The 24,573-nt window shown below is 41.5% G+C and overlaps 1 protein-coding gene and 1 long non-coding RNA gene across 10 annotated transcripts in view; one reads left to right on the top strand and one right to left on the bottom strand.

Annotated features, from left to right (window-relative positions):
* fgfr2 (fibroblast growth factor receptor 2) overlaps nt 1-24,573 on the top strand; it is a 53,284-nt gene that overhangs the window by 17,006 nt on the left and 11,705 nt on the right. For 4 of the 9 annotated variants that reach the window (XM_088635245.1, XM_088635249.1, XM_088635251.1 and 1 more), the window contains 6 exons: nt 2,721-2,890; nt 8,007-8,130; nt 14,800-14,990; nt 17,493-17,637; nt 21,525-21,731; nt 23,295-23,445. In XM_088635245.1, the coding sequence (XP_088491371.1) occupies nt 2,721-2,890; nt 8,007-8,130; nt 14,800-14,990; nt 17,493-17,637; nt 21,525-21,731; nt 23,295-23,445 (988 nt within the window). Of the gene's footprint in view, nt 1-2,720; nt 2,891-8,006; nt 8,131-14,799; nt 14,991-15,688; nt 15,828-17,492; nt 17,638-21,524; nt 21,732-23,293; nt 23,446-24,573 lie in introns of all 9 variants that reach the window. The other 5 variants (XM_088635246.1, XM_088635252.1, XM_088635247.1 and 2 more) reach the window with 3 other exon arrangements.
* On the bottom strand, nt 10,340-24,096 carry LOC148661468 (uncharacterized). The gene is made up of 3 exons (XR_015939541.1): nt 23,964-24,096; nt 11,974-12,031; nt 10,340-10,462 (listed from the first exon to the last, which is right to left on the bottom strand). It is a non-coding gene; the product is annotated as an uncharacterized LOC148661468 (long non-coding RNA).

Here is a 24,573-nt window from a genome sequence, read left to right as displayed (position 1 = left end):
CCCACTGGCTGGAGGCTTTGAAACACTAGAAGATGGTTAAAGGTCCGAGCAGAGCCCTTCTCTTCTTCCTCTTTGTATCTGTTTGTGTGATTTAGGAAGTCCTGCTCACAGGTGCGGTGGGGCTGCGGGAGACCCTGCAGTTGCGGGACAGCAGCATAGATAGCTTTGAGACTTACCAAGCAGAGAAAAAGTGTCAGCTTTCATCCTCAGATGTAAATGAACAACTTTAATGCCATTCTGTAGATTTTAGCAATACTTGTGGAAGCTCGTGGTTCAGGGGTGGACAATGTCCTTACATTGTTAATGCCCTAATCTAGCCTAGATGTGTAATTGTAATGGTCGAATCAACGATGTCTGTCATTCACCTACATTTAGGGATCAGTTTGGGAAACCTTTATCATGATCAACCTTTTAATGCAGACTGCCCCATGGGCTGTGGAGCAGTTGCATTTACTATAATTTCAATATTTAAAGACCCTTACGTTATGTGACCCTTTACAGTGTTTGGCTTGATTAAAAGTGTGCGTGCAGGCAGCTTTCTGACCCCTTGTTAACAGGGATCAGATGACCCTCTTCCTTCCTCTGTTTCAAGCTGTTCGCTGGTTCCTCTGGCTGTTTAATCTTAATGAGCCTGCTCTCCTCGGCACAGCTCAGTGGGTTGAGTCCCCAGAGCGAGAGCGTCCGGCCTTGGACACGTGTGCCTCTGCAGCCCCTGTCAGGAGTCTCCAGAAGTGATTAAGGAGCCCTGGGCTCCAATTGATTTGTGCAGTCTTGAACTCTGAAAGCCCGTTGTCTCTGGACCAATTAATGATATCCAAGGAATTTTTCTACCCCTCTTACTGAGTGTTAATCTACATGCCATTAAATGCCCCTGACTGAAATGTATGGCAATAGACCAGTGTTTCTCTTCTCTGCAATAGCTTTCCATTTAGATTTAGACCAGTGACCTGGTGCTGGTCTGTGGGGAGGCACCTGTGAGGGGTCCTCCTCCCACAGAAGGGGAATAGAATGGATGGTTGGAAAGGGACTAGTTTAATGAGATGGTCTGTGTTGTGTTTCTTGGAGTCCTAGAAGAGGATTTTCCTTGTATTGTAACAGAAGGGGTGAAGCAATTCTGTTGCCAGGAGAAAGTTCACAGTAATTTATGCCTGTGAGCTGAGAGAGAGAGTAACTGAGTAACGTGGTTCTTTCACAGATAATGAAATTTCCGTTTTGTAACATTATATTTTGAAGGAATAGTTTATGTTCGTTTTTTAAAAGCCATATTTGCAGCATTAGTTTGCTAAGCTTTGCGGTTTATGTAATATCCTGTGATCTCCTTTCCTGGTGAAATATTAGGGATCTATCTGAAATAAAATGTTACTCTTATTGGCATACAAAGTATATTGTGACATGAAATCATCTGTTGAATAAAAATCTCATTGTTCAGTTAAAATACTTGGGCCTTAATTTATACATTTATATAAATACACTAAATTTAATCATCTGTTGAAGATAGTGAGTTATTTGTTTTTAAATAATTAATCGGTTACCTTTTTTCTTGTAACTGCAGCTTGATCAGAAAATGTTTGCTTTCTATCGGAGAAGATAGTCTAATCCCTGACTGTCGTGCACTGAGCTGATGTCAGAGAAAGAACAAAAACATTCACACATTATGTTGACAGGCGTTGATTAATTTCCATTAGAAAACTAAAAAACTGTACATGGTCTGCTTACTTTTCTTGGCTTTAGTTTTGGATATTGCCCATGATTCTTGATTGTTTTATGCATACCTTTCCATAGTACTGGATGAAACCAAAACTATATTTTTATATATTTTCAAACACTTGTATTATTTTTTTATTTAAGACTATTAACTGCATTGTTCAGTAGCAATGCATAAATGCCTAAATTTGGCTTGTAGTTGTGTTTGATGTTAAAGTGTAGATTGTATATTTAACTTAGTGTGAAAGACTAATGCTGTGTTGATGGCAAGGTTATTCTTACTTCATATAAAGGTCATGAGCATTCCCTCTGCTGATGTCATTTTCCTCCTGGCTTCCGTAGAGCTTAGACTATGTGATATAGGATGAGCCAACTGCACAGAGACAGACAGACAGAAATAAACTTGGAAGGCCACTGTATGAAGAGACCAAGAATAGAGTTTGAGCCTACAACAGAAAGCAAAGTCTTGCATTACAATATGTCTGTTGGCCAAGGCATCAGACACAGCACTCAACTGGTGACTTGATGCTGATTAGCCTCCTGTATATGAATGGGTTGTTAAGTGTATGTTACAGATCCACTGTTACAGAAAGTGTATGAGTGTTTGTTTGCCAAAGCAGGACAGATTTGAAGGGCCTCTTCCCATTTTGTTTGTTTTCCTGGCCACCAGTCATAAGCTTTCACCAGAGTCAGTACTCTCTTCCTTACCTTGGCACCTATTTCAAGGTCAGCCCATTGTCAGCCAGATTTTGTAAGTGCTTTTCAACAGGTGTTCATCTGTGAAGATTGTCGGATTGTGTGCCTAATTATGATCGAGTTGGACTGAGGTCACCAACTCCTACTGTACAGTAAATGAGTGAAAACAGGGCTGCTGCAGGATAGGGCAGGTTTAATATCAGTCCACAATTGTTGTTTCGTTTGAGACACAAGTGACGCCCTGTCCCCATTGCCCAGTCCATATTCAGCCCTCCGTGGTATATGTTACTCTAATGACCATGCATCCTGATGTTCTGCAGGGGCACCATACTGGACCATGCCAGAGAAGATGGAGAAGAGGCTGCACGCGGTGCCGGCTGCGAACACAGTGAAGTTCCGGTGTGCGGCAGGGGGGAACCCCCGGCCCCACTTGAGGTGGCTGAAGAACGGCAGGAACTTCCGGCAGGAGGACCGCATGGGGGGCTACAAGGTATGATAATGATATGATTGAATTTACTTTTGGTTTGCGTCTGCTCTAGTCATAGTAACTGTCAACCTGTATCAGTGACCTCCAGATGGATTCATACCCCTGGTGAAACAGGATCAAGAAAAGCAATGCGATTTTAGAGCAGGGTTATATTTGACATCAATACTTTTAAGGTCAGAAAGCACGGGGGTCACATTTATTCACAACCTTGTAGTTAGTACTTTCTAAATCCTCCTCTGAGATGAATAACACTGACACGACACCGCCTGCAAAGTGATATGAGGTCCCTTCAGGTAGAACTGCTCTAGGTTCTTCAGGCCCTTTGGTTTTTATTTGTGAACAGCAGAATGAAATGGCCAGCCAAGAACATTTTTTTTATGCGCAGTTAACCATTTCTTTTTGGATTTGGATGTGTGCTTTGGATCGTTGTCATGCTGGAATGTTGATTTTCAGCCCTGCTCGAGCATCTTGGCAGAGGGAACCAGGTGTTTGGCCAAAAGGTCTTGGTACTTGCTGGAGTTCATAATTCCCACTGTCTTAACAAGGTTTACAGGAACCATAGATGAAAACAACCTAAAACATAATAGACCCCCTGTTGTAATTCACAGTGAGCTGGAGCATTTTCTCTACATGAGCTTCACCTAATTTAAGCCAAACATAACATGAATGAGCATGTCCCGAAAGTACAATTTTCATTTCTCATCTGACTGAGAAAAGGTTTCTCCCTTGCAACCTAGCTATGAAAGCCACATTCATGCGGGCGATGTTGAGCTTTTCGACACTTTGTATCCTGCAGATGCCAGGTTGAGTTGGAGATTTCCAGCTGCTGTCTTCAGATTTATGGTTGACTCTTGAACCACTTGTCTCACAGCCCTGGTGGCAAGATATCTATGCCTTCTTCCTGGCAGGATTGCCACTAGATCAATAGCCTTAAATTTCTTAATAACGGGCAGTTCACTGGAAAGTGTACTGTAGATTTAGATTTTTGTGGATTCTTTTTATCGTCATACCCCAGCCTGTGGAAATAATTTACCTTCATTGATGCATGTACATATGGTGAAGCATGCTAGTTCTGAATACTTTCTGTATGTTACGTCCTTTTAAACCCCAGGAAAACAAACTGTTAGAGGTTACTACTGCATGTAGTTCAGAAGATTTCCATTGCATTCCAAAGAGAAGAATGTTGTTGGAGGTTTGTTTTTGTTGGATTTTAAAGTAATACCTTGAGTTATGAAAAAATGTGACCTTAATATTTTTAATTGCATTATGGAAAATATGACTGTGTTTTTTTACACAAAACACATGATCCAATCTGCAAATCTTTCTGTATTTTGCTGTTTTGTTCCTATATTGTTGGAGGTATGAATACATCTTGAAGGTACTGTACATGAGGTGCAACTTGTGCACTCAAAATCACTTCCCAAAAATGCTTTGCTGCCTTTTATAGCAAAAACAGCAATCATTTCATTTTTATATGGTGCCTTTCGTGTTGCATCATCTCCAGGCACCGTAGAATGAAACAAAAAAGACAGGTAGATGCAAATTAAAACAGTGCACAGAAGTAAAAAGGAATTTTAAGGTCGAATTTGAAAGCACCGACTGATTTGCAAGATCTGACATGGGCTTGAAGATCATTTCACAGTCTTGAAGCAACAGAACAGAAATTACAGGAGACTTCTATTGGGAACTGAAAGAACTCCGAAGAGCACAAATTACATATACTGTAGGTATATAGTGGGTTAACATCTCACTCATGTAGTCAGGAGACAAACCATTCCAGTTCTTAAATGTGAGCAAGCAATATCTTGAGTCTTATTGTCAAATTGATAGTCCTGCATTTAAGTTTTGCTCACAATCCAAGCAGCTGAAGCATGATGCAACTTGCTAAACATTTGTTCAGATACACTGGCTACCACTGCTTTGCAATAATTTAGATTGTAAAAGACCAAAGTAGGCATTAGCCTTTTCTGAATCACACTGGAAGAGATCTTTACAGATTCATGCAATTATACAAAAATTAAAAAAGACACTTTCACAACTCCATGAACAAGAAAATAAAGTGCAGGGCCTAGGTGGAAAAATGACCTCAAGATTTCTCACTGGAGTACTTGCACAGTTTCCAGGACCATCAAAATATGGTTGAGATATTTTCAGAGTTGAAGGTGAGGGACAGTCAATACAGCCTCAGTCTTGTTAGAATTTGCCTCGTTTTTAACTTAATTAAAATAGAATGTCTCATTTACATTTCACACGTAGTGAAACACATTCAAACACTCTTTTAGTGTTTTCTGTGTCTTAGTATAAAACAATGGGTGCAAAGAGAAAATCCAGTTTTGGTCTCTTATCCCAGAGTATCCTCAATGTATTCATCGTTATACAGGATAATGCATTAACAGAGCAGTGTGCGCAGGACACTTGATCGACAGCTTGCCTTAGAGCCTGCTTTCCAAATGGATCCTGTCATCCGGTTTAGTTGACAGATCTATGGAGGGAGAAATCGGCTGTCAGTGGCTTTCTCCTACAGTGCAGTCACTCTCACTGTGGACAGCCAGGGTCAATCTCCTAATGTTACATAACAAAAAAAATGTTTATTTAGGATATGAGGAAGTACTCAGAAACTAGCACTCTTTAAATAATTTGATCCTTCACATCTTAATGGTATTGTTTTCTTAAGAGCATAAAGGTGTAAACTTAATGCCGACCTGTATGTGTGAATACAACACTTTGTTTGGAATACCACATGGTGAGCAGTTAGCGGCTGGAGGAATTCTGTTTTTCCTTTGTTGTACCATGTTCAGGTCTGTCAGTACAATACTACTTCCTAAGCCTCGTCCACAACTGCAACACAAACCTCTTGGGCAGAAGAGAACACATTTATTGCAGAGTTATAGCATCGCATTTGCTTATTGATTTATTAGTTTGAAATTAAATTAATTTTGATTTAATTAAAGACCAGCGAAGGAGTTGATTGGAGGTCTGATATTTTCCTAGCCGCATCCTAGAGGGGACAAAGGCATTCGCAAACCCACTGAACTTTTAAACACAGTTAAAGGTTAACTAAAGATCGAGCCTTTGTTCCCATTCTCTATACTTGGCCAAAGTTGTATTTGCACATTTCTAAAAAAAATGTGCCTTTCAGAGGTATAGGTATGTGTAAACAAACCCGGCATTATGGACTTTAAAAAAAGACAAAATCTCAAAGAGTAAAGCACTTAAGAATGTTTTATCTGTTTTTGAAATACTTGAACATCAGAGTCATAGATAAGGCTTTGACTCATTTTTATTAATAAAGGTTTTCATTTAGTTCAGCATAGAATTTGGAAGGGCTTAACATTATTTGAAGAGGTAACTGACATTTCTTTAAATATTGTGTAATTGTTTTTTTTCATTCAAATGTCACGGAGAATATGAAAGGAAAATGTTGTTTTAAAATATGGAATGACTGTACAATAAAGTTTGTAAAGTGTCTTGAATTTTTTGCAGAACATTACAAAACCTGTCAAACCTCACAAGCCCCCCAGATTATTTCTGTAGGTGCCCCTGCCTGTCAGGGATGTAGCAATGGTATTGTGCTTACTTCCTGGAGGCCTGCAGGGTCTTCTTTCCACCACAACCTCACTTATTTCATTGGTCTCATTATTACATTAACTGGAAAGAATTTACTCTTCTTTTTAGGCCTGAAATGTTTAAGTGGATGCTTTCCTTTAAAATCCTTGCTTCTTTTAAAATGCCACCTGTTAATATTTGTTCAATTTATAATATCTGGGTTATTTAAATTAGCTGAGAGGTTAAATTGGAATGAAACCTGTGAAGACCCTGTAGTCCTCAAGGATTTGGACTTGTCTCCCTAAATGTAGGTGTGCTCCCTGCCCTAAACACCGAGGAGTCCACCTTCCCGTCTTGCGTGACCATATTGAGGGTCAAGGTACAGTCTGCAGGGTTGACAGCTGCTCTGTTTGGCTCTAGGCTGCAGGGTTATTTCAGCAGATGCGACTCTCTATGCTGTGACCCAAGTAACTGAGCGTTTCTCTCGGGAAGAGAGGAATTCTCTCTGGAACACCGGGCTGGCCGGAGTGGAGAATCTCTGTCATCAGGCTCTTAGGTTGGACTGAGAGGTTGTGCCAGAGAGCTGTTGTCACATTCACCACCTGGCCTTTTCCATACAGTAGAACAGGGGAACGCTACATGTATTGAGGTTTTGCTGGGCTGTATCTTGCAATTAAAACTGACCATTACAAAAGTAACAATTTAATACTGCATAATCAGGTTGTCTAAATAGGTACAATATTGTTGTCCGAAGCAATTTCTATTCAGGTGCTTTTAGTTTTAAATCTCTGGGCAGAGGCCTTCTGAGTCAATGGTCATACTTCTGCAAAACAGTGTAAGAGTTCCTGGAATTGATCAGTGGCTACCCACCAAATGAGCATCTTGGTCAGATTGGCCTCTTCTTGTCCGCAACGTCCGCGGGTTTGTAAGTATTTTTTGTGCAGGATGTTTGCATTAGACAGATCCAGCTATTTAGAACTGTTTCGTTTTTTAAAATTATTTAAATGAGCTTCAGCTTTTCCAGTAAGTCATTTGCACACAAGAGCAAGGCGTATAATTACGGTAGTCTGAATTGGAACTTGTCTGGCACTGCCTGGTATACTGCAGGCTCTGGTGCTTCTTAAAAGGGGCTTCAGTGGGGCTGCTCAGTCCAGTGGGACCTTTGCAGCTCATGCATGATAATTTGGGATCTATCTGTCTTCACACTTGCAACTGTTTACATATAACGAGCCTGATGGAACGTCCCACATATTGAGAGCATTGGGATATTGGGCAAATGGGATGCCCAACCTCCTGGAGTCCTCTGCCATATGGAGGCTCAGAGTACTGTTCCCAGTTGATTTCCCATTAAGAGAAGGTAAAACTTCTTGCTTGGGGAAAAAAAACCCTAAAATGGAACAAAACAGCACTGCTGATATTCTTAACTTTCGTTGTTCGTATTTAATTAAACAGATATCAAATCAAATACAAGATAGCTTGAACTGCTGTAATGAATATGAACTGCTGTAATGAATTCCACACTGAGGTATTTTAGAGAAGGGAGTTAAGTCCTGGTGATTTTTTTTTTCTACAGGTCCGACACCAGCACTGGACCCTCATCATGGAGAGCGTGGTTCCCTCAGATAAAGGAAACTACACCTGCGTGGTGGAAAACCAGTATGGCTCCATCAACCATACCTACACGCTGGATGTAGTTGGTAAGTTGCACCTACTTTTGTCACAGTTCTGCGCTCCTACTGGCCACATATGGCTCAGTGCTTGCAGTGTCTTGGCAGTATATTTAAATCATTCTTTTCGTCTTGCTGCATTTGTTGCATTTTTTTAAGAAAGGTAAAAAAAAACTAGAAATGTTTTTTGAAAGGCTCTACCTGTGAGGATTCTGAAAGCAGCTCTTTCCATGGGTGGTGGTGCTGAGAGGCAGTGCAGTGTGAAGAGCTGACCTTAGTGCTCACCCAAGTGTGGACGTCAAGTCACTCGGGAATCCTTCCGTCTCTGCTGTCGCCAGAGGCAGACAGGTGTGCGATTGGAGCACAGAAGCTTAGCGATGTAAGGAAATAGAGGGGAAGATGGGAATGGTGGTGGTGAATAGGGGGCCAGTCCCGGGATGCTAATCTGAGAGTCTGTGGGCTTCCAGTTTCTGCATTGGCACTCACAGCATATTCGACACATAGCTCATTTTCTCGTGAAAGATGAACGTCATTGGTATTCCGTGTGAACGGATACCTGCCGGCTGGGTGTCAGGCAGAGCTGTCCACGTGTGCTGTGACTGCTAGAGTGTGTGGCCCGGAAGGTCAGGGAGGCAGTGGGTTGAGGAGGCAGCTCAGGACAAAACAAGACAAACAGGAAGAAGGGGAGGAAAACACAAACACAGATCAATCAGCCTGGAGTCATGCAGCTCAAAGCAGAAAGACTCTGCTTCAGGAATGTGAATTCAACTTTAGCACATACATACACATTTCACCAGTAAAATCAATTTTCTGCAGTATTTTGAATATTGGTTTGTAACCTTTGCTCAGCTCTTGTGCAAACACGAAGCACTGTTCTGTTTTGAGATACGAGCATGTTCTCCTGTGTTACTGTGAGGAAGGTTATTGGAAATTAAAATGGTTTAATTTTAATCTTTTTGCTGTACTTTGTGTTGTGAGAGGTTTTTGAGTTATTCGTTTTCTGAAGAGTAGGGGGGGAGCTCCAGTAGAGCTGAGAGAGCTGTCATTCTCTTCCAGAACAACAAACTGTTGAAGAAATACAAAAAAAGTCCGAAACTGTAATATGCTGTGGACTCTGGGGAGGCAGTAGGCATAATGTTTCTGGCCTTGTTGGTTCAGTAGCCCCAGCCCGTGTTCCTCCTGGGGCACAGTGAGCAGATGAAGAGGACGGTAGTGGTGTGGATATTTGAGATTACACCAGTGGATTGCAATGGGGACCAGCAATAAAGCTGCTAATGAGGAAGAAACATGGGTTACTCCATATGTATGTTAACACTGTGACTCTGTAGTGGGGGAGCTTATTTACTGGTCTCATAAATCATGCAAGCCTCCTCTCTTTCATCAGCTGCATGTTTTTGAAAACTGAAACTCTCTACTTTGTAAACCTAAGTCATTATTCCAGCTAGTGCGTACTGTATAGTACTTAGACTTTATCCTCCTCAAGTTGAGATCATTTTCTCACTCGTTAAAAAAAAAAAACAGATTTCACAAAGTTTTAAAAATGAAGTGAGAAATAGAATACTTCTTCATAAGGGACACAGCCTTCCAGAGCAGCACTGAGCTGAGCCAGGCTGTTTGTGTGCGAGAAGGTGCTGCAAGCTACACGGAAAGTCCAGAGGAATGAGGCCTGGACGAAGGCCTGGGATGAAGCAGGTGGGGAGCAGGCAGGAATCTGCATGCTGGCTTGTCCAGGGACTGAGAGCTTAGAGAATAAGGGAGCTTTTATTGGAGCTGTTGACAAATCTGAGGGCGAGTTTGTACACCTGGCATTGGATTGCTTTTTGGCAGCTTTTGTGGAGAGTCAAAGGAACAATTAAGAAAATGCCACACAGACCCCTAGGTCTGCTCCCAAGTGACAGGCAATCTGTTGTGATGGCCAGGAATTCAATCGGGGGGAAAGTCTGACATTTTTAGCTTGAGAGGTCAGCATTAGTGCCAAAGGTCTTCTGTCTGTTTGTGTTTAAAGCCACAGAATGTACAACTGCTCAGTGAGTAATGTCACAGCTTTCATAATGAAAGTAGAAAACGTCTGCAGCTAATCTGCAACAATAATTCTGTCTAGATCTGGGCTTCTTTTCCCTGTGGCAATTAGAAGTATAATAAAAGGGTTACACAGAAAGTGTAGATCAAAACATGGCTTCTTTTATTTGAATCCTAAAGAGTTCAGTGAACACAGGAGAGAGTGTGGGTTCGTGCAGAACTGTGCATTGGGAGCTCCTGCCGATTGCAGGTTTGTCCAGTTCCCTTTTTTAGCAGTGTATCCCATATCCTTCAGAGGAGCCCCAGTTCCAGCTGTGCCTGAGTGGGGTTGCCAAGTTCCAACCTGAAACAAAGCAAAGAATGCAAAAATAAGATCCTTTTCTTGTACTGACGTCAGACCACAAACTCAATTTAGTCTTGTTTTCGATCCACACCATGGAAATGCACACTAGGCTAAGCCTGTGTGATGAAAGCTGGAGGGGAGACTGTTTAGACGGGCGCCTGTGTCTGGAGCTGCTTGTGGAAAAGCCATCGGTTTCTGTTTACTCAGACGGTTTATATCCACTTGCTCATTCAGTTCTGCTGTCTGGGATTAGCTAAAGCTTTGTATGAAACTCAGACTATTTTAGATATTTTAAATAGAAAAGCAATTAAGTAAGTGACTATAGAGTGTCCATTTTAGTTTGTCAGAAATTTAGATTTGTGCTCATATCCTGTTATTGAGAGCAGACATCAATGCCTGTAAGGAAGACTGCCAGTGTACTTGAGTGGTTTATAATTCAGCCAACATGTAGGTTCTAAATAAGTAAATGTTTAAGCTGCTGCAAACATGCAGCTGTGCAGATTAGTGACCAAGTAATTTTTTTTATTATGTGGCATACATGACAAGAAATAAGTTAACTAATATTAACTTGCCTAAAGCTTCCAGCTGCAAGGAAGGAATCAAAAATAACATGTAGTTTCCAAACAGATTTTGTCCGTGGTGAGACTGGAAACTGAAATTATGTTTGGAAACTGAAATATAGATAATAAACTCTGCTTTGAGATGGGTAAGCACATCAAACTTTTCAGCTGTTGACTTTTGATGACTGTGTGACAGAAGCCAAGGTGATGAAGAACTTGTGATCATTGGTAGGAGCTTTGTGACATAAATGAGAAGAGCCTGCGTTGTACTCTCCATCTACTCTGATTCTTCTGATTCTCCTCCCTCTGCCCCACCGTCAACTGCTGTGTGACCCAGTTACAACCTCACATCACAGAATAAGCACAATGCCCCCCAGCCCACCTTTCCACTCTGAACCATCAACATAACCTACTGTGGCAAGCTGGGTAAAAGGAGTTTGTTTCCTTGTTCTGATTCAAAAGCATCTACCAGCCCATATCTTTATCAGGTACGATCTCAAATGTTCCGAAGATCTAAATCAATAGTACTCATTTCAGACGACTGCTTCAAGAATTTTACCTGCTGTAAAATGTTGTGGTGTGAATAATCCCAAAGTAATTAGGGCTTCCGGACAAATCACATGAGACAAAAAAATCACCAAGAAGAAAATCCAGAAGATTAAAGCATGAGGTTTAATAGGAGGAAAGTGGATCTTGGTAGCAAAAACAGAAGTCTGTGGAAGAAACTCGGGGTGGTTCAGCAGTGTAGACAATGGAAAGAAACGATGAAAAGAATATGAGGTCTTGAAATGAGAGGAGGCCAGTATGCGCAAGTAGTCCATTTTGTTTTTATTAGCTAATTTATCCCTAAAGCTAGGGCATGAGGATAGATGATCTCACCCAGCCATTTCTCAAAGAAAGCACTTTTCTTTCCAAAGGATCTCACAGCACTATACATACGAAAAGACCAACCTTGCCCACTACTGAAGTGCAGCACCCACCTAGGTCACGTGTGGCTGCCATTCTACACCTGCAAAAAAAGTGAAAAGGTGAAAAAGGCTACAAGAGGATAATACTGTTGATTGTAACATCCTTTGATTTAAATTCTGTTTTGCACATGAAAATCCATTTTGCATTTTTTATTGCTTCCCCACATTGTGTAGAAGAAGTAAATGAGGTGTCAGCATAGCTCATTTCCTCATGTCATATCAATTGCTTTTCTGCTGCCTGCAAGTAACACTTTGCACATTTGTCTACATTAAATGTCATCCGCCATTTTTTGCTTTACAGCTTTTACAGTGTTTGTTAAATTTCCTAATTTGGTATCGTTGTGAAAAGTTTAGTAACTCTACCAGAATCTAGATCACTAATATAAATTATGAAGAGCAGTCACCATTGAAATGATGTGTTGATTATATAATTCCCTTTTCAATCTTTAATAAACTTTATCGAAAGCCTTCTTAATATCTAAATAAACTATTTCATATGCTATGTATCCATAACTGCTGTATAATGCTGATGATAATATATATATATGTGATAAATATAAAGATATGTATATTTAAGGCTTCTTTGTTGCTTGACTGCTTAGTCCTACCTATTGAAATGAAAGTTGACATGAGAGAATAGGAGCTCGGATTTGTCTTTGTATCTCATGGAGATGCTGTGCTTCATGAGGGCTAGCTACCTCAACAGGGTACTCAGTTACACTGCCATCCTGTGTGTTTTTATCACTTTATAAACTCCTGTTCCACATGTGGGTTTCGAAAAGAATCTGATAGCTTTCGTTTGAAGTGAAGTGGGCTCTGGTTATGCATTGTCTGCAATTCAGTCTGGTCTCAGGTTTCCAAAATGCATAAACACAATTACAATCTTGAATACTTGAATGCTATAATGTTGGTTGATGGTGAATATATTGTTTATGTTCATCACAGTATTTTAATTTATAGTTCTTTTATTTCACCGGTTTTATGTCACTGTGTTTTCTTGAATTGGGTATTTTGTTTTGCATGGTTTGTTGTTCTTCTGCAGTCCAAAGCGTGAGAACTTAGTCATAAAAGTATAAATTTTTGACAGATGAACTGCAACGCCCGGCTGAAACTAGATGCAAACACTTTGTGTGTGGTGTACTGATGTAGCTGTCCTGTTATGCCCAGATTAGACATGTTTGCAGAGGAACCCCCAAGCGATGATTGTAGGAGAGTCAGCCATGGTGAATCTATGTTCCGGGCACTGTAGAGAAGCATTGACTTTCAATCTCTCAAGTGCACAATCTCAAAACTACAGTACTATGTTCTGTTAAAAACTTTTCTTTTTCTGCCAAGAAAATAATTTTGTTTTGGACTCCCTGAAAATCATTGAAAAGGTTTATATCTTGCAAGAGAGCGTAGCATGGGGAAAAAAGAAAGTGCATGAATCTGTTTCACTTTAAAATAGATTTTAGATGGGTTGTTTTTGCCGCATTCAGAATGTGGAGCATATTTTTGCATTGCAGCATACTGTACATGTTTGGCAGGTCGTTCCCCTTTGATTTTATGGTACACCTCTCTGATCTGGGCTTAATAATGAGTTCTGCCGGGTCACGCTGTGGAACCCAGACGGCAAGGGCAGCAGAACATGAGATATCTGACCGGGATCGCAGAGCAGGCCAACCCTCACAGGCACAGAGCCACAGACGATCAGGGCGGATGCACCTTTCTCCTCCTTCAGAGAAGGCAGGACTCTCCCCTGCAGTGCGGCCAGCCAGAGTGACGTTACTGCAGCCTTCCCAAAGGAGGCCTGTGGGCAGCCAGCCCTATTACAGTGTGTGAAAGAGAGCATTGTTAAAAGGCACTGTTGTTTGGATTTGAAGTCGAAATGTTTGCTTGTGAAAGAATGCAGCTTAATAAGTGTTCCTTGAAGTAGTTTACCCAAATGTCTGTTAACCCTGAAAGGGCTGTGTTGTAATGAACCAACACCGCATAAACCCAATGGGAAGAGCAGAAGTTTGACTGTAGCTTTGAAAGATTAGCGCCTTTTTGAAATGAGACTTAAAAGTGTTTTTTTTTCAAATAAACTTAGTGTGATATGATAAAAGAACACATTGCACTTAGAGACATAGTTTTATTTGTTTAGGTTATACCTATTTTATAGGTTATAATATTTTCAGTTATTCATGACTCTTTTATTAAAAATAGTAAACACAAGATACAGGCAGTTGCTTTGTTAGCAGAAACGTCAGCTGTCTGTTCTGAGCCCTGTGCTGTTTAAAGTCCTCAGGGAAGTGACCTATCACTTTCTCACACAGGCTGTGTAATTGTCTGAATTACGCCAGATAAAATGAATGTATCCACCAGTTATTTTGTCAAATAACCAAGAGGAGACCCAGCCCTCATTTAGGACAGCCTGCAGACTGGAGGACAGTGGGTGAAACAGAGGCCCAGTGCCTCATCCAACAGGTCATTTCTCTGGGAAAACAGGTCATTGGAGTTCCTCAATACATATTCATTTTGCCTTTCACAGGGGTGCCCAAATCCAATAGTACAGCATCTGTTAGGTTTCTATGTTTTCTTAATGCCTAAACCATTTTCAGATTTAACTGGATCTGTTGAGCTGTTGGAGGTTTCAACAGACATTGAAAACTGCTGGATTTTGGACTCAGGGTTCCAGAATTGGGAGTCCCTGTACTATAATATTTCAGGTCCGCTTCCCTACAGAGATGAGGCTGACCCTTAGGGTTTTCTTAATGAAGTTTGTAGCCCACACACTTGGGTTTCATTTGGCCGTGTTTCACCTGTTTCCTTCTCCTTTGTGTCGCAGAGCGTTCTCCTCACCGGCCTATCCTGCAGGCCGGCCTGCCTGCTAACACAACAGTACGCGTCGGTGAAGACGCCCGCTTCGTCTGCAAGGTGTACAGCGATGCGCAGCCACACATCCAGTGGCTACAGCACATCGAAAAGAATGGCAGCCGCTACGGTCCGGATGGCCAGCCCTATGTCCGCGTGCTGAAGGTATGGCACAGGAGACTTGAGCCTGTCTCTTCCAGGAGTTTCAGAATGGATTGCACTGAAGCAGAGCGAGTTTTGTTTGAATGGCATTAACAAAGTTGTTTTTGAAGCTTTTCATTCTGGAGCAGAATTTTACTTATTTTTGGAAAACAGGAGAGCACAGAGAGAAAAATTTGATGCTCTGAAATGTTGCCGTGTGAGCGGGCCGATTTGTTCTGTCTGTGGTGTGACAGGTTGGTCAGCATGTGCCAGAGATGTTGCACCAGGTGACATATCTGCACCATCTCTTTTACTGAATTGTGGTGAGGAGCCTGAATGGCTTAAACATGGCTTAAACTTTCCTAAAAGGATTCTTACATACTTTAAGGAGGCTTCTTACTTTATGAGTATGCAAATGCCTTATGGTATTTCTTACCACACTGTAGTAATTTTAAGATTAACTTAATTTCAAAATCTTGCAACCCAAAGGACATGTCTGTCTGCCACTAGCACATTTATCCCAAATCTTGAGCTTGAAAAAAAACCGAGGAAAGTTTCTGAATGTGCTCCGCTCCACTACAGCTTTTGAGAAAGGATCAGTTTAATGTCACACTGCCTTCTGTTACTGATGGGCTCCCAAATGTATTTTATGTCATTTACTGGCCTAGCTGAGGCAGATTGTAATCCACTGTTGTCCTTTGTCATTGATTCTTCCATTCTAGCGTTCAGGAATAAATAGTTCTGATGTGGAAGTGCTGACATTGCGCAATGTGACAGAGGAGGATGCGGGGGAGTATATTTGTAAAGTCTCCAATTATATTGGAGAGGTTAACCAGTCCGGCTGGCTGACGGTCCTCTCAGGTAAAGAGCAGCGCCACTGGCATGGTGCTCCTGGCCGTGTCAATGGCTACCAGTTTCAATGGGGTGTGGTGAGTCCGGGCCGTGTCCCGGGCTGTTCCTTGGGCCATGTGGATCTCCTCACTCTCCTCAGACCAGGGTTCGTTTTAATCTGCATGTGTTTGAGTTATAGTCATAATCTTGGTCAGTTCAGTGAAAAAGTCACTTTTGGTGGTTGTGAGCACCGTATACTGGTTTGGACACACTACTAAATCCAATTCAACCTCAATCCAAAGTGAGATTAACTTCCTGGTTAGTAAGCAGTTGAAGTGGACTAGATAGTGAAAATATAGTCACACTGAATACAGTCTTCACTGTTTCTGCAGTGGAAACAAATTGGCTGCAGTAGGATCACACAAGCTGTGCCTGTTCTAAACTTCCACAAAACTTTGCTCAGTTTGACTGAGAGTAGGACTAAAATTAAACAAATGCAGACTAAATGAACACTGCCTCAACCTCTGGGTGCGCTGGGTTGTGTCAGCAGCCATGGAAAAACCCTGCAGGTCACCACCCCACTTCTCTCAACCCTACCAGCCAGTGTACTGCCTCTCTGACCTTGCGTTTCTTGTATTTATATGTATTCCTCCTTTCTTTCTTGCGTTGCCTGTGAGGTTTGTTGTATCAAAGTGAAATTAGAGATTAACAGAAAATAACACACTGAGGAAATCAAAATCAACAGAAGTAATATTGGTGATATGAATATGGAAGGAACAGCAATAGTTTCAAGTTTAAAGGGAAAGCCAAAGATAAATGTTTGCAGTTAATTCATAAGGTTATGAAGCACGGCATCCCACAAACTAGAGGCATTTAAAGAAAACAACCCCAGATACAAAGAGCAACATCAACTTTTGAGGAAAATAAAGCTCTTAAGATGTCATCAGACAGATCATTTAAAACATTTTAAATGTCTACAGTTTACTGGAATTGTAGTTGAATTCTCACTATTGCTTTTCAAAAGTGTATTTTGCACCTTCAAACTTCTAGTACACTGCAAGAGAATACTTCGATATCCTGAGCTCTGTTTCTGCTGGCCTCTCCATTTTTACAAGTGTTTTTGGCCACCGCTGGTTTCTCTTTCTGTCTGTTCTCTTGTTCTCTGTGGCTCAGTATTTGTTCCAGTGTATCTCTATACAGCTGCCCTGGTACCAAGTGCTTCTTTCTCTTCTTGTTTCTGTCCTCAACTTCTATTACACTCTATCTTCCTGTCATCGGTGCCACTCTGTCTCTCTCCCCCTCCTCATTGTGTAGTGTTGGTATCGTGGTTGAGATGATCCGCGGGCCTTGGTTGCTCAAAGGGGTTTTTCCATGTGTTTTGATTTGTGTGCATGTGGAAGTCTGCTCTGGATTACGAGCTTGGTGAAGGGTGGCAACAACATCTTTTTTTTTTACGTCTTCTCCCTCCAAGAGCCGGGTGCCGGGTATTGGGGCTGTTCAGTGTTTGCGTTGTGGAAGCACAAGACGTGTGTAGAGGGGTCATGTGGGAGCCTTTTCTCTCCACTCCCATAACCCCCGTCTCTCTTCATGGGGCAACTGAGGCCCCCAAGGGCGACACTCCTCTCCACCCAGAGTGTCTCACCATCTCTGTGCTTGTGTTTCCTCTCTTCCTCCCTCTCCCCATTTCTTTCCCAGACCGCAGGTGTTAACACCACGGACAAAGAGATCGAGGTTCTCTCTTTACCAAATGTTACTTTTGAGGATGCGGGGGAGTATACATGCTTGGCGGGTAATTCTATTGGGATCTCCTATCACACTGCATGGTTGACAGTTCTTCCAGGTATATATTTCTGTCTTCCTATGGTATTTTCCTGTTCCTCAATTATTATGACTTTGACAATGCTGATTTTTGAAGCGAGTGACAACTGCTTTTAATCAGCCAAAGAAAATGACCCTTCTGTAGATCAAGGCACTTTTCATTTAAGCTAAGTACGTACTAATGTGTAATTATGGTCATCTTTAATTATTCATGAAATGAATACAAAAATATAACCAAAGCAAGTAAAGTGCCATCTCTATGAATACAAATTTTAGAAAAGATATCTAGAATGGGTCTTTAAAAATATTTTGTTGTTGTTATTTGCGAGTAGTCTGCAAATTTCTAGCACCAAACATTAGTTTATTATTGGGGAAAAATGGAAAGTAAGAGACTTGGTGGTCAGGTCTAGCCCTTTCCAATATACTGTGCAAAGGTCAGTGTCTTTGGCTACAGAAGCTGGCTGTCACTTCGCTGGGTGTCTGTTGGTACTGTGTGCTCTGCCTCTCCTTTATGCCATGCATGCTTTCTGCCAGGCTCTGCTCTCTCGCTGAGGAATCAGAGCCCGTGCTGCCCCATCTGTGGCTCGTCATTCTTGTCCCCCCTCTGAGAAATGACAATCACTGTGCTTACCCACCTGATAATTGTCAGCTTGTAACATAAAGAAAAGAAAGTCTATCCCTACGCATCCCTGCACGGGCTAGGCTTTCTCAATTATCAGTTTTCTTGGCCAAGATGCATTCATAGACCTGCAACTCTCTAGAAGTGCAACAACGAGCACCCGTGTTTTGCAGTGTTGGGCACTACTTTCTTTTTAGGAAAAAGTTACTTCTCACTGCATAGGAGTGTTTAGCTTACTTTAACTAATCTTCTTCCTCATTCAGAAAGCAATTTTAAAAAGTCCCAACACTGCGACCTGTTAATGAAGCTGCCGTTTCATTTGACCTGTTAGATTTGTTTCTAACCAATGAGAGTGGGATGTTGTTAAATCAGAGACACACTGTCACTTTTTGCAATAGACAGCAGTGAACTGCCCCCATGAATGTGTGCTACAGAAAGGCCAGGGTAATGTGTGAAAGTGATTTTTATTATGCAGGTATTTTCTATTCATTGTGTTGAAATTAGATCTTAAGAGCACTGCCATTTGCTTGCTGCCCCTTTTATTTTTTCATCTGATGGCTCAAAAAGTTTTTAAAAAAGGCTTCTGCTGTCTGTTGCAGGAGTTGTTACCTTATTCATTTTTTGTAGAATTCCCCCTTTGCTGTTTTAGACTTTTGCATGGGCGGCATATAATCCATGTTTAATTGTCTATCCGATATTTTGAATTGGAAACTCCCAGATTTTTTCCAAGGCTTTGCCAAGAAGAGTATTCTTCTTTGCTTACTAATATTACACATCATAACTGTTTTCAAAGATCCATTCATTATCAGAGTACAAAAAAACGTAGCTGCACTACATAAATCTCTTGTGTATACACTTGACTCATTACTCAGTCCTTGTCTAATTAAAGTATGCCCACAGATATACAGAATAATCAAATTGAACAAAGGGTAAAAAATCTCCTCCAGGTTGAGCTGCTTTACTTTGCTGTAGAATATGGTGCAGTTTCTAGTTCTGTTGTGAAATTGATTTCCTTACAAGCATTTTTATTCTGAGACACAAATAAATCAATACTCTGGCACCTAATTTATATTAAAGCTCCCAATGGAACAGTTGCGGTGCTCTGAGAGCTTCTGTGTTACGGATGAGTTTACAGACTGATAATACTGTAGCAGCAATTCATTTATCCTGCAGGCAGTGGTGGCTCATTATCGTTGAATTAACAATGGAATGTAGACTTACAGACTTACATGCTCATTGACTCTGGCAATGAGGGGAGTGCTGGTCTTTTTTTCTGATCATAGCATCCCCAGGCTGTTGACCACGCTAGATCTACAGAGTGGATGCATTTTTAACTTTCTGGACTCTTTTGATTTTTTTTTGTCTCACATGATCATGTGAGGATACTTATAAAATTTTCTCTTTGATATAGTTTATGCAGTTTGTGTAGTCACAGCTTCTGGTAGAATACCTAGACTTCTGGCTAAGATCAAGTGATCATTTCACAGCAGGCATAGTTGTCCCATTCCAAAATAAATGAAAGTAGGAAGCAGATAGTACGCACACTTAGCACCATAGGGTGCATGATTGGCAGACTAAGGGTGCAGGCGTAGTACCCTAAGACTTGTTTATCAGGTAGATGGATGAGAAAGTCTCTGAATAGCAACAGTTTACAACAGCTAAGAGGTGAGTTCACTGTGTCGTGAGGACAGATTCGATAAAAGGAGAAATGAAAATGTGAAAACCAGTATTGGACACAGATACTGAGGAATGGAATAGATAGGGGCAGATTGCTGTTGATGGCCATTGCAGGTGCCACAACGTTCAGATCACAGCATGCTGGCCTGACAGATTTCGCAGCTCTTTGTTTTTGCAGCTGGACTACAGGTTGGGGGGGGTAGGTACTAACCAGGACTCTACAAGTTCTAAGATGTTCTCCAGGTTAAAGAGAAAACCATAGAAAAATGTGACTGACAACGATCAGATATTTCAGTGAAGTAATCCCAGGACCTGTATATAGACATGAGACACCAGTATAAACTGCTTTCTTAAGTCTTATACACTCTGCTATGAGGTAACGTACACAGTGAAAACAGATAATGCTTGCAGGAGAGCAACAATAACAGCTTTGAGCTACTCAGAGCATCCAGCTGTGACAGGGATTGCAGCAATTATTGCCACAGCACACCTGCTGTCCTTCATAATACTCTATGTGGGTAAAGCGTTTACCAAGAAGCAGTCAGGGAGACTGAAAGGGAAGTGGATCTGCTCTGTTTTTTCTCATATTTGTTGAATGAGGTTCAGATCATCTTCAGGGCCAACACTGCTTTCTCATGTATGCAGTGGACACTTCTAATTAAATTAATTCATCTTGTGGAGATTCTGAACTGTACAAAATTCACACTGGATTTGCTTGACTGATCTCTTCAGAGACTCCTGCAACAGCATGTTTGTTAAGTGTGCGGAGCAGTCTGCCTCACCCAAAATTCATTTCAGGAATATAAAGAATATCCTTATACTACTATAGATAAACTAAAAATTGTCTTAAATAACACTGGCCAGCCGTGGTGCCTAGTGTGTCTTGATGAACAGCTGCCTGGAGGGGATTTGTTATGCTTCTTGTTTTATATTTAACATTTTCTTTGTGGTAAACAATTATTTTTGTTGTCCTAAAACATTATAAAAAGTGAGCACTGTCATAATTAGAAGGACTGATTACCCACGGAAAAATGATCTTCTATATTTGTGGTTTAATTAGAGACATTTTTATTTCCTTAAGTTCTTTCTGCATTTGGCTTCTACAATAAATGGCCCACATTTGGAATATTTAGCTAGTGTGCTGAACAGAGATTAAAGACTTAAAACAAGCAACTGAAAGCTCTTGGTATGTGTTTATGTATTGGGAAGGAATGGAGGGCTGGGGTTAGGGTTTGGGTCAATTCCTGCTTTTAAATTCCAATTCCATTTTTAAATCAGATCTCGGATGTAATTTCATTTCCAATTCTCATTCTCTTTTAGTCTATTCCAATTCCATTAAGGCCTCTGCTATAAAATGAAAATTAACTGATTTTAAGGACTGGGAAATAGGAAATTATTTTTGAAAGGAACTGGAAACAACACTGTTATTAAAAACAGCAAATAACCCCTAGTTATTGTTGGGAACGAGTTGGGGGGCAGGCAGAGATTGGATTAGGAGTTTATAACACAGGACACAATGCATGCTTGCATTGTAAGACAGCTCTCTTTTCCCTGTCTGTGTCTGCGGGACAGCATGGCTCTGTCCCTGATAACTGTCCCTATCTGTAATCCAGCTGATCCAGAGGAGCCGATATTTGGCCCGACGTCCCCGGACTACGTAGAGATCGCCATTTACTGTATCGGCGTCTTCCTGATTGCCTGCATGGTGGTGATCGTGGTGGTGTGCCGCATGAAGAACACCGCCAAGAAACCCGACTTCAGCAGCCAGCCAGCCGTGCACAAGCTGAGCAAGCAAATCCCCCTGCGCAGACAGGTAACAGAAAGTAGATAAAGAGTTCAAAAACTCTTATACATGAGAAGCAGGGAAATACACATCACAGAGACCCATGCACAAGGCAGGCAGGGACGCATGTCATCTACTTTATAACACAGAGGCAGATACGCAGACGCGGGTCATCACACTCAGTGCCAGCAAGTTAACGTCTACATTCGATCACAGATGAGATTACTAGGAGGATATTTGTTTTAGCATGCCATTAAGACCATTAAGAGAGACCATTAAGAAAGTTTTTTAGTGGAGTAAAGACTGTTAGTCCTTAAGAGCTCTTTGGTTGTTCAGAAGGTAACTAGAATTATCTCCAATTGTCTCTTCACTCATCTTTTGAGGCGATCTGTGAGTCCCACTATTTGTGTGCACAGCAAAGTTCTGGATTGGCCCCTAAATACTGATATGTATGTAGTTTTCCCAAATGTTATGCCATTAATATAACTTGTTTTGCCATAGTTTTACATAATCTGTCTCTTACATACCATGCTATGATTTTCTCCCTAGGTTTACTATGTGGCTCTTCCTAATCTCTCTTTTTTCTCTTGTATTCCACAATAACATTTTATAAAGGTTACTCTAGTTAATGTGCCTAGTTGCTGGAAGGCCACTGGTAAACTGTCCAGAGAAGCAGGAGCCACCCATTGCCTTATTCTGTTACCAGTCCTGCCAGTTCTCAGGATAACAGAGTCCCCAGCTCTCTACAGTCAGCTTTGCTGCTCCCTCCCATAGCAGGGCCGATCCCGTCCCAGAGTAGCACCTTCTCTTAGTGGCCTTGTTCCTTATTCAGGAATATTTCAAAAGCATTTCTCTTTCTTTATGTTTCAAAGCTAGATGAAGGTGAGCCAGCTAGTTAGATGATATTGTGAAATGCCTTTAGTGTATGATTCCACTGTTGTGACATGTGCGGACGTGATTCATAATTTGCCTCGGAGGGAGAAGAAGATGCTTCAAGAAGGTATAAAGCAACAGGTTGGAGGTCGTCCAGATGCCTGCACTGCTCTAAGGAGTTGGCACTGAGAGCAGGACAGAGTGAACATCTCTCACCACCTCAAATTAGCCACAGAGCTCCATGGCTGGACAGCAAGCTGAGTGGCCTGTAAATCAGCCCAAAACACTTTGGACATGCTGAGGACATTTTCCAGGCACTTTCCTCAGCTTTCATGCTAACTAAATCACAATTAGAGGGAACTGTTTTAGAAATAATTAACTGTTCATTCTAGTATGACAGCCCTCAGTTAACCTGTTGTCGTCAGAATTAAGGTCAAACTTTGTGGTTTAAATTTATTTTACTGAAAGAAACGATTGAATTGTGTGTGATGTAAATTATGAATCATATTAAAATCAATTAGTTGGATAAATGGTAAAAACAATGTCAGAACATCATTATAGGAAAACTGTTTAGCTCACATTAATACAGAAGCATGTTAGCTGTACCAGTGCAGTGCTGCCCCCAAGCACATACGCATACTGAAGCAGTAGGGCTCAAGCTGAGAGAATGTTCTGGACAACCCAGGTAGTGGTGATCAGCCTTGTGTTTGGCCTGCCCGTCCACAGGTGTCGGCGGACTCGAGCTCCTCCATGAACTCAAGCACCCCGCTGGTCAGGATCACCACGCGCCTGTCCTCTGCCGTCGACGCGCCCATGCTGGCAGGTGTCCCCGAGTACGAGCTGCCTGAGGACCCCCGCTGGGAATTCTCACGGGACAAGTGAGTAAGCACGCCGCAGGCTTGTCCCACTCCTCAGACCTGGAACACCTGACTCCAGTCCGGGAAGGCTCCAATCGGGAAATCGGTCCAGTTAAAATTAGTTAAGCAGTTAAGAGGTCACACGGAATGTAAACCTGCGGTCGTCATGTGTTGTGCCCCTCTGGGTTCGAGCTTGACGTGAGACTCATGCCTTGTACTTGAGGACTATGGGAATACCTGGATACGGCAAATTTGCAGTGGGTGAAGATCTGGAAAAATGTGGTATTTCAGGCAAATTAAGTCAATGATTATTTCCATGAAGTCATTGTGAGCTCATTTGAAATGAGAGACAGAAAGCTGTGGCCATTCACTACATACAGGACAGCATTTAAATCTTTCTACTTTAAGATCATTTTTGCTTCTGTTTTCCTTTTTCTTGAGTCCTGGTAACACCAGCTAATTATCCAAATCTCTGCACAGGGAAAAAATAATTATTTTCCAGGCTTCATTTTTTATATTAGTAGTCTTTTGCAACTTACCCAACTTTTCCAGGGAAGTTTCAGACTTCTTTAAAAATAGGCTTGTGAATCTGATCCATTGTGTTGTATAAAATGTTTATGGCACAGTAGTAAAATTTGTTTCTGTCACATCACAGAAAATTTCTTAATCCTGTCAGCGTGGTGTGAATATCTGACGGTCACTCTCACTGTGGCTGTGTTTTTAGCATCCTGCTGATGTACTGAATCAGAGCTTTGTGTGAATAGCTTTCTGGTAGCTATTCACACAAATATCACTGGTAGCTCACTGCCTTAGGCAATGCGGTAATGTGGAAAATTCTGGAATGCTAACGTTTGCAGAGAAAAAAAAACATTTATCTGTGTTGCACCCAGTGAAAGGGTGCTATTGAGAGTGCTATTAGGGAGGGAAGACAAGTCTCGGCACAGAGACAGAATTGTTCTGCTCTAGTCGGTATGGCTGGGTCATATACTTTATCCATCGCTAATGTAAATGTTTGTACAACACTTGAGACTGTAGGTGAAGGTTTTGAAAGAACCATATCTCTAGGCTGCCATTCAAACCTCTGCTAAAATGCAGAAAGAGTGAGGCATCAGGCGGTTTTGACTCTGTTCTCAGACTTTACTCAGGCCT

Source organism: Lepisosteus platostomus, chromosome 6, assembly GCF_059453375.1.
Source record: "Lepisosteus platostomus isolate fLepPlt1 chromosome 6, fLepPlt1.hap1, whole genome shotgun sequence".
NCBI classification, from domain to species: Eukaryota; Metazoa; Chordata; class Actinopteri; order Semionotiformes; family Lepisosteidae; genus Lepisosteus; species Lepisosteus platostomus.
The sequence above is the reverse complement of the archived record's forward strand: the minus strand, read 5'-3'. Positions and strand labels throughout refer to the sequence as shown.